Source organism: Arachis ipaensis, chromosome B03, assembly GCF_000816755.2.
Source record: "Arachis ipaensis cultivar K30076 chromosome B03, Araip1.1, whole genome shotgun sequence".
Classification (NCBI taxonomy): domain Eukaryota; kingdom Viridiplantae; phylum Streptophyta; class Magnoliopsida; order Fabales; family Fabaceae; genus Arachis; species Arachis ipaensis.
In genome coordinates, this window is record NC_029787.2 from 4,657,372 (window position 1) to 4,667,737 (window position 10,366).

The 10,366-nt window shown below is 34.7% G+C and overlaps 2 protein-coding genes across 3 annotated transcripts; one reads left to right on the forward strand and one right to left on the reverse strand.

The window, feature by feature from the left end:
- On the forward strand, window positions 3,549–6,301 carry LOC107629100 (probable serine/threonine-protein kinase PBL10). The gene is made up of 7 exons (XM_016331795.2): window positions 3,549–3,762; window positions 3,797–3,869; window positions 4,253–4,578; window positions 4,871–5,006; window positions 5,101–5,243; window positions 5,344–5,467; window positions 5,552–6,301. The coding sequence occupies exons 2-7, from the start codon at window positions 3,818–3,820 to the stop codon at window positions 5,977–5,979; spliced, it is 1,209 nt and encodes a 402-aa protein (XP_016187281.1). The 5' UTR covers window positions 3,549–3,762; window positions 3,797–3,817; the 3' UTR covers window positions 5,980–6,301.
- LOC107629098 (probable serine/threonine-protein kinase PBL19) lies at window positions 6,954–10,006 on the reverse strand. 2 transcript variants are annotated; one of them, XM_016331794.2, is made up of 4 exons: window positions 9,398–10,004; window positions 8,534–8,800; window positions 7,950–8,072; window positions 6,954–7,744 (listed from the first exon to the last, which is right to left on the reverse strand). In XM_016331794.2, exons 1-4 carry the CDS (start codon window positions 9,821–9,823, stop codon window positions 7,172–7,174), a joined length of 1,389 nt encoding a protein of 462 aa, XP_016187280.1. In that variant the 5' UTR covers window positions 9,824–10,004; the 3' UTR covers window positions 6,954–7,171. The 2 variants fall into 2 exon arrangements, with proteins under 2 accessions (XP_016187280.1, XP_020973498.1); XM_021117839.1 differs by lacking the exon at window positions 7,950–8,072 and having other exon boundaries at window positions 9,398–10,006.

A 10,366-nucleotide genomic window follows, 5' to 3' on the forward strand; every position in this document is an offset into this window, starting at 1 on the left:
AAATTTTTATTATTCGAAAAATCTTCAAAAATTATTACCATTAGATAGATTAATCGATCCATCCGTTGTTTTTAATAACTCGTTGAGCAAATTGCTGATTAAAAAAAAAAAGGGAAAAAGTACAAACATGTGTGTTACGTTGCTCTTTCTTTTTGTTTTTGGAGGTTTCCTTTACAAAACTGAAGGAAAAGTATAGGGTACCAACATATTATCTGTTAACTTCTGCCAACTCTTATTTATAATTGTGTTTTATGGAAATGTGTTCGTGGATGTGTCTAATAATTAATATATTTTAAATACATATATAAAGAGACACATCCAGAAAATATATTTATAAAGACACTTCTATTAAACACAGCTATAAAAAAGACATTTTTATTAGACATATTCACGAACACACTTCCATAAAATATCATTATAAATAAGAGTTGGCAGAAGTTGGCAGATATGCTGTTAGTAACGTAGCGGAACTGAAAACTGAATTTTCCCCTTTCTAAATTCTAATACACATAATATGCGTATGCAGGTTATAATACATACTATGTAACACAGGCTGCAAGAAGATGGTAGATATAACTGATTACAAATTATTATGTATTCGATAAAGATATAGAATCAATTATTACAAATTATACGTAATTCACATAAAATTATGTGGTTCAAATTTTAATTCATCCTGACATTATTATTAATTTTAAAATTATGAACGGTGGATTCACACCCCTAGGTAACTAATTTAGTAAATTCACTTATAAATAAGAGAGTTTCACATCAAAACCTTTATTAATTGTGTTTCCATAAAAGTAACAGTTGGACATGGTTCTATATAGTCCATAAAAACCAAGGGATTAATATTTATGAATGTCACATGAAATAAGAGACTCGTAGATAACATATCATAGATCTCAGAATGCTGACGAGAAAACTGTGATGATAACGTTGTTATTGCATCTAAAGTGAATGTAACTAGCTTGCATGCATGTCTCCTTTGACATTCTTTATGAACTCGCACGTGATACATACATTATAGTCAAATTACATAGGTGAATTATTATATGTAACGGGTCCAACTCAAAAATAAATGAACAAAACTACTTTGATGAGAAGACGTGTAGCAAAGTTCAAGAGAAAATTTAAACCAGCAACATCAAGAGTATGATACATTACAACAACAATAACAAAATTTTGTCCCACTAGGTAGAGTCGGCTACATAAATCAAATGATGCCATTGAATTTTGTCATGTATCATGTCTACAGAGAGACTGTTTACATATAAATCTCGTTTGACCACCTCATAGATGATCTTTTTAGGTCTTTTTCTGCCTTTCATCCCTTGTTCATCTTCCATTTCATCCACTCTCCTAACTGGGTATTTTGTCAGTCTTCTTCTCACATGTTCAAACCACCTGAAACGCGATTCTACCATCTTTGCCACAATGGGTACTACTCCAACTCTCTCCCTTATATTTTCATTCCTTATTTTATCCAATTGCGTATGACTATTCATCCATCTTAACATCTTCATCTCTACCACACTTAACTTATGTTCGTATTCCCCTTTAGCCGTCCAACACTCCGTACCATAAAGCATAGCGGGTCTTATAGCAGTGCGATAGAATTTACCTTTAAGTTTTAAAGACACTTTTTTATCATATATAAAATCAGATGCACTCTGCCATTTTGACCAACCTGCTTGGATCTTATGATTTACATCATGTTCAATCTTTCCATTATCATGTATGATGCACCTAATATACTTCAAACTTTTAACTTTTCGTAAGATGTTTTCTTCAATCTTCATCTCTATATTAGGATTTTCCCTTCTCAAACCGAACTTACATCACATATATTCTGTCTTGCTACGGCTTATACGCAGACCATACACTTTTAGAGTTTCTCTCCATAAGTCCAATTTCTTATTTAGGTATTCCCTTAACTCTCCCGTAAAGATAATATCATCGGTAAAATGCATATACCATGTTACAGGCTCTTAGATGCGTTCTATGAGTACTTCCAAGATTAATGTGAAAAGGTATAGACTTAAGGATGATTCCTAGTGTAATCCTATACCAATAAAAAATTTGTCTGTCACACTATTTTGAGTCTTCACACTAGTTGTGCCTCCACCATACAAGTCTTTAATTGCACGAATATGATATATTAAAACTAAAAATTTTATAATATACCATATATTTATTTGGACACTAAATTATAATAATAAGACAAGAACCAAGATGAATCAAGTGAAGAACAATAATTCCCTTGATTGGAAGAATCTAAGTTTGGATTTATAATTTTGGGAAAAAGTCATGATTGGTGTTGTTAACTTGCTTAGTGGTTGCTTAAAGTGTGGTTTAACATTATTAATGGATAATGAAAGTTCAAAGAGACAAATGCCTAAAGGGTCCAATTATGTTATGGAGGAGGATGTGGACAAGACAAGGTTAATGAAATTAGATGAGAGAAGACTACAAATTACGAAAGAGAAGAGAAGCCAGCTATGAAGCCAAGTGTTACAAGCCATCCATCACCAACATGGGAGATAAATATATAAAGCCAAAACAAAAACATACATCATGGAACCCCAAAGGTTTTTAGTGGTGGTGAACAGAGCTAAGATTTCTTGTCGCTTTTCATATATATAATTTGCACGGTAACTCATTTTAATATGCAAATATCTTTAGATGATTCAACAATCTTGAATCTTGGTCTCAGATTTTAGTCTAAGGCTAAAAAAAGAAGGAAAAAGTTTATATGGAAAAAGAATGATCAAATTAGTCCTTAAAAGATAATGTATTATTCAAATTCGTCTCTGAAAGATTTTTTCAATCAAATTGGTCCTTCAAAAATTACGAATTAATTATATCTGTCCTTCAATTACTCTATTCACAATTTTCGTCAACGATTGATGATGTGAAATGTTAACTAATAACATACATGACACATAACATATTTAATTAGACATTGACTAGATATGTTTATAAAAAATTATCAATTTAGTCATTAGGTCATATTAGGAATAAAATTTTTGTAATTAAAAAAAATGACTAAATTAATAAATTTTTATAAACATATTTAGTCAATATCCAATTTAACATATCAGGTATTATATATATTATTAATTAACGTTTTGTAATATCAATATTTAAAGAAAATTATTAATAGAGTGACTGAAGGACAAATACGATTAATTCGCTATCTTTAAAGGACCAATTTAATTAAAAAAAATTTTGGAGATGAATTTAAAGAATCTCTTATCTTTTCGGAACTAATTTGACTATTTCCCCAATATGATACATTAAAACTAAAATATTATACTCAACGATTCTTCCCTTTTTTTTTTTTCCTTCTTCAAAACTAATATAAATTACTCTGAGGTAAAAATGATGTTTTTCATAACAGTAAATCTCTTTGGTGTTAAGTGTGTGAGTGTGTAGTGTGAATAAATTTGTAATGTAATGCTTAGAATTAGGAACTATCCAATCCATTGGAAATAAAAAACCAGCCATAAAACCATTCTTTTAGGAGATGAAGTATATTTATGTGTACCACAGTTTGTATTTAGGTGAAACCACTTGAGTCAACTTTCTTTTTCTGACCTTTTGAATAGTCTGTTCTTAAGTACAGAACAAAAAAGAGCTTCTCATCTCTTTTCTTGTCTTCACAATCCATTCAACCATCGATATAAAGGCAACCACTACCACCTCAACACCTATTCAAGATTCTACTATCTTCCCTCCAATCTTGTCCTATTGCACCCCTCTGATTATTTGCTCTTCTCTTTGGTGATGTTTTAGGCAACAAGTTTCTCTGGCCATGGGAATTTGTTTGAGCAACCAAATTAAAGCTGAGACCCCATATAACACTGGTATTAAAGATTCTTTTTTCCTTCATCCTTGGCATGACCTTGGTTTGGTTTCTGTTTCTGAGTTTAGTTTAGATATATCCATTCATGTTCTTTCATGTTGATTGGTTTTATTAAATATCTACTTTTTGTTTATTTTAACTAAGCAAATTAGCAAAGTGAATTTCAGCTTAGCCTTCTTGTTCTCCCATTGTTTCTCTTGGTGGAAGTTCAATATATTCATTGATTGTAGTCTGAGTCCTAATCTTAAAATCATGCATGTTTTCTTAAGAACATTTTTAGAAGGATTAAGAACCTATTTGATAGTTCATTGAAGGAATGCTGTATGCATGTAAATTTTTGCTAGTGAAAGTTCAATTGTGTTAATATCATTGGTCTTTCGTCAGGGTTAAGTTCAAAGAATGTTGGTACCCATAGAAATGATCTCAGCAACCAAAATAGTAAGGTGTCAACGGTTTCAATGCCTCAAAATCCACGAACTGAGGGTGAGATCTTGCAGTCACCGAATCTAAAGAGCTTTACTTTGATAGAACTTAAGGCTGCAACAAGAAATTTTCGTCCGGACAGCGTCTTGGGAGAAGGTGGATTTGGATCAGTTTTTAAGGGATGGATTGATGAGCAGACATTTGCAGCTGCTAAACCTGGCACTGGCATTGTTATTGCTGTGAAGAAACTTAATCAGGATGGTTTCCAAGGTCACAAGGAGTGGTTGGTGAGTTTAATCTGCTTCTTTTACTTCTTACCTTATAGGCAAGGTATGGTTAACAATTTAAGAAGCAGATCTCAAGTAATCTTTTCTGGTTGATGTTTCTTCTCTGAGGTAAACTGAATTTCTATAATTAGTAGCATAGTAAAAATGTGATCTCCTCATTACTGGTTTAGTATGAATAAGCATGGTAATAGACAATATTGTTATTTGGTTGAAAAACTAAGTAGTTTGTTCTCACTTCTTAGTCTTAGATCAATGTGGATTTGTCTTACTGTGTTTTACTTGTATCTTTTAGGCTGAAGTGAACTATCTAGGCCAGCTTTCTCATCCCCATCTGGTGAAATTGATTGGGTATTGTCTTGAAGATGAACACCGCCTTCTGGTCTACGAATTCATGCCTCGTGGAAGCTTGGAGAATCATTTGTTCAGGAGTGAGTTCTTCCTGCCTCATCTCTTTTTTTTTTTTTCACATTGCTAAACATGATGAGAAGTGTTTCTAAAACATTAGCTATATTGTGGTGGCAGGAGGCTCATATTTTCAACCTCTTTCGTGGTGCCTTCGCTTGAAGGTTGCTCTTGGTGCTGCAAAAGGGCTTGCATTTCTTCATAGTGCCGAAACAAAAGTCATATATAGGGACTTCAAGACTTCAAATGTGTTGCTTGATTCAGTATGCGTCCTCTGTACACACACATCAGAACTAGATTTGATGAACTTAGGAAACAAATTAGATATCATATCTGAACATTTATTTGTGGATTTAATTACAGAATTATAATGCAAAACTTTCTGATTTCGGTTTGGCGAAGGATGGCCCTACCGGTGACAAAAGTCATGTCTCCACAAGGGTAATGGGAACCTATGGATATGCAGCTCCTGAATATCTAGCAACTGGTATTGTGGGATTAATGATCATTAATGCATCCAAGATTAAGCTTAATAGCATTTTGTTTAATGGACATTCACTTTTTTCTGTAGGTCATCTCACTGCTAAGAGTGATGTCTTTAGTTTTGGAGTTGTCCTATTGGAAATGTTATCAGGTCGGAGGGCTGTTGATAAGAACCGTCCTTCTGGACAGCACAACTTGGTGGAATGGGCGAAACCATACCTTGCGAACAAGCGCAAGGTTCATCGAGTGATGGATAACCGTCTAGAAGGCCAATACTCTCCAGATGAGGCCTTTAAGGTAGCTGTCCTTGCACTAAGGTGCCTAGCACCAGAGTCCAAGTTGAGGCCAAGCATGGATGAAGTTGTTAGCAGTTTGGAGCAGCTTCAGATTGTCAATGTAAATCAGAATCGTCCTGGCAATGGCCATAGAGTTCGCAGAAGAAGCGCCGATGATGCTAAACCTGTGAGAATTAGCACGGCATATCCTCGGCCATCTGCAACTGCACTCTGCACTTGAAACTTAAAGCTGAAAGGCTATGCATACTGCTGATCCGATCTCCAAGAACTTGAGCAAGCTTAGATCATAGTTTATATAATAGATTGTACATATCTTACTGTAGCTAATACATTCTGAGCCTAATTTCTCTTGATCTATTTTGTTGCTCGTGTAATGTTCAGCTGTTTCATCCTCAGGCCAAAAGGGATACCTTGTAGATTTGGTTTTGGAGAATGATGGAATAAACTGTGGTTTAAGTGTCACTAAGAAGTAAGAACGGTTCATTAAGGAGCAAAAGCAGCATTTATTCTAAACCTTAAATGTTATATTATTTGTTTGTTTATGACCAAGAGTTGAAGCTTTTTGCAGTAAGTAGTTCAATAGAGAAGCCTAACCCCACAAGAAAACAAAAGAACATGTTGCAGAATGGACTCTACTATGTCAATGGTTTGGATTTTGGAATCGTTGACATCATTTTCGAAGTCACTCTATGCTAATGACTTGAGAATGCCAAGTTGTACTTTGTAGAAACTATCTTTAGCAAAGATGATCCACAATGGCCATTGTTGTGTCATTAGAAAGTGACTATTGATGAATGATTCATGATCGATTAAATCGGTTATGGTCCTTTTTCGGGCCATCATCCAACTTGGTCTATCCGACATGGCCACACATGGCACAACCTATCCAGAAAATGACATATAAATGAAACAAAAGTGAACTCTGCATTCCAACAAAATCTTGGCGTGTTGCAACTATATAGTAACGCCATATCCTTATTAAATGAAAGATAGATATGCTTCATATCTTAAGAACATTCCAAAACATTGAACCCTCTTTAGATTTTGGTAATTAAGATTATCAATTTATTGATTGGGAAATTTAGATTTTGAGATAAAGATTAGTTGTTTCCTTTTGTGTTTGACTATTGAAGTGTAATATTTCAAGTCTATCTGATATGAATGCATTCTTGAAAAAGAAAATAGAAATAGTAGTATCTTCTGATAAAGCCAGATCAATTGATATTAATATTATTGCTTTACTCATAATAAACCTGTACACACTACACACAACTATTATTAATCAACACAAAATTGGATATTAGCAGAGTATGTCAACTCTGTGCCTAACAATGTTGATTTCACTGATTCAAAACTACGTGATTACCAAACATTGTGATGAGCAAGGCACTTCAAATTATGCACATTACATATCACCAAGTTCTTACAAGCCCAGGTGCCCAATTTTTCCAATCTAACCTTCCAATGGACTTGTTTCTTAAGCTCACCATGTCTCTAAACTCAAAAACCTTCTTCAGATAATTGTTCCCTTGCTTAGCAGCTGGTTCAGGTTCTATGTCCTTGACAGATGATGGCTTCACTTTCTCTTCTCCGTTGGCTACAACAGCTTGAGGGATGCTTTCTTCCTGAATAGTATCGTTGAGAATGTTTGCGAGAAACTCAACCACGTCACTCATTTTCGGACGTGACTTAGGCTGCTTCATGAGGCACTTGTTTGCTAGAGTAGCAAGCTTTTGAGCTGATTTCATGCAATATTGTCCTTCAAGTTTTGGGTCTACTATAACATGGAACTTCCTAGGATCAGAAACATAAGGTCTTACCCACTCCAAGAGCCTCTGTTCATTTCTGGGTAGGTTCCGTTCTACAGCTCTCCTACCAGTGATAAGCTCGTAAAGAACTACACCGAAGCTCCATACATCACTCTTAGCAGTCAGCTTACCAGTCTGAACATACTCTGGTGCAGCATAACCTATGGTACCAACAACCTTCGTGAAGACGAAATGAGTCATTTATTTCTCACATTAGTAGAATATCAGGATCACAAACAAATGAGATACTCATTCAACAATGAAATAATGGGATTCATCTAACCTACTCCAAATAGCATTCAGCACTGAGAAAAGAAGTTCATGTAACATAATTATCACCAATTATATATAATGAGTTTTCTGAGAATGGACTTGTTCTTACTGCTGTTGAAACATAGCCCAGCCCTTCCGAGGGACCTTGCCTAGCAAGTCCAAAATCAGAAAGCTTTGCATTGAAGTCCTCATCCAGCAAAATGTTGGAAGTCTTAAAATCTCGAAATATTAGCTGCATCAGTTGGAATGAGAATCACAATGGTTTCTTACTTTATGGATCTAAGCTGATGCAAAATGCCATAAAACATGGCAAAACCACAACTATTTTATATAAAAAACATTGTTAAGAAATTCTATGAAACCAGTTCTTGATAATTCTTTTATTATTTTTACATTTTAAAAAAGAGTTAAAGAAAGAACCTTAAACAAGTAAAGATAAAACAGTTTGCTTCATTTACCAAAAGAAAAATAATAATAACAATAATAAAAGGTTCACAAAAATGCTAAAAACCCACCAAAATACATGTATTAATTAGTGACTTTTTGGACGGAAACTATATCAACCATGTCTTTGGCAAAACAGATCAATAAATGATAACCTAGGATCTGATTTCTGAATGACTGTGAAGTGACAAATTTTGATTGTTATGGTTGATCTCAAGGTGCTTCTAATAAGGCATGTAAAATCTATACCTGAAAATCCATTTCTTCATGAAGGTATGCCAAACCGCGAGCTGCATCTTGAGCAATTTTTAATCTCGTGGTCCATGGTAGTGTTGACATTGATGAGACTCGAGCCAGAAGATGGTCTTCCAAGCTCTTATTAGGCATAAGTTCATACACAAGAAGTCTTTGAATCCCTCTTTCATCATCCTCTGCACAATACCCCACCAACCTCACGAGATTCGGATGCTTGATCACACCCAACAAGTTCACTTCATTAATCCACTCTTTATGCCCCTGAAAGCTAGAAATGCAAAACACAGAACAGAAAACCCCATTAAAACATAGCTCCTTTAACAACCCATTAGACTAGGAAAAAAGGGCAAAAACCAGAACAGCAAAACACAACAAAATCTGATATCTTTTCTTTCTTTTAGCTCATTTTTTTAGTCAAAAACAGCAATTTTTCTTAACCGAAAATTAAAACCCTCAAAACATTAAGAAAAATTCAATTATTCTCCTTAAAACAGACTAATTAGTCTATTACCAAACACGCAATAAGTAATCAACCAAAATTATCAAAATCAAAGTCTTTAAACACTACTGAGGCAACTAGCCAGACAAAACATATCATAGTACCAATTGAATCAATCATAAACATAATTGGGTCATCATCCGAAGGAAAAAAAATGGTATGAAATATAAATATAATAAATAGTGTTTAATGCACAATTTTATTCCGCGCAAAATCCCCAAAACTGCATTAGAAATTATCAAAATAAAAATTTGACGCATTGAATACACGAAACTGAAGCAACTAGCAAATGGGTCATCACCAAAAATCAAAATTTAAAACACAAAAAAGAAAATCCATTAACGGTGGTTGACACATGCCTGGTGGCCGTTACGATTCAGCTGCTTAATTGCAACCTCCATCTGAACCTCTGAAAGACCGTCACCGTCACCGTCACCGTCATCGGGAACAGAAAGGGTCCCCCTGTAGACAGGGCCGAAGCCACCCTCGCCGATCAAGAGGGCCCTGCTGAATCCGCGAGTGGCGGTTTTGAGCTGAGAGAATGAGAAGAGAAGGAGGTTGTTGGCGCGGCGAAGAGAGAGGAAGTCATGGAAAGCGAGGGTGTCGTTGAAGGAAGAGTCGGTGTCGTCGAACTCGGAGTTGCGAACGAGGGTTGAGGAAGCGACGCTGAGGGAGCGGGCCCATGAGACCCTTGAGGTTCTGCAGCTACTTGAAACGACGCCGTCTTCGTTGTCGTAGTCTCGCCGGTGGTCTCTTTCGATGCTTGGGAAGTGGAAGCACTTCATTGCTGAGATGATTTGTGAAGGGGAAGACGAAGAAGAAGGAAAAGATTGGAACTTGGAACTTGGAAAGGGTCAATTGCACTTCATTCTCATTTCTTCAGTTTCAACTTTCAACTTTCAATTCAGTTCAATTATCGACTCTCTGTTTCTTCTTCTTTTTATTTCTTTTCTTTTTTATTTTTTTCCCCAACACTTTAAACTTAAAGCATGATATATATACTCACTTTATTATTTTTTATTTTGAGTAAAATATCGTTTTTGTCCCCGACGTTTGGGATAAATCCTATTTGTATTCCTAACATTTAAGTCGTCCTATTTATATTTTAATGTTTATAAAAGTGATTCTATCTCAGACATTTGTAATTGATGACAGGATAACATTAAATCACTTTTACAAACATTAGGAATACAAATAGAACGATTTAAATGTTAGGGACACAAATAGAATTTACCCCAAACGTTGGGACAAAAATGATATTTATTTTTTTTATTTTTATCATTCGTACTTTTTAGCACAAAAAATTAAGATTGAATTATCAATTATAA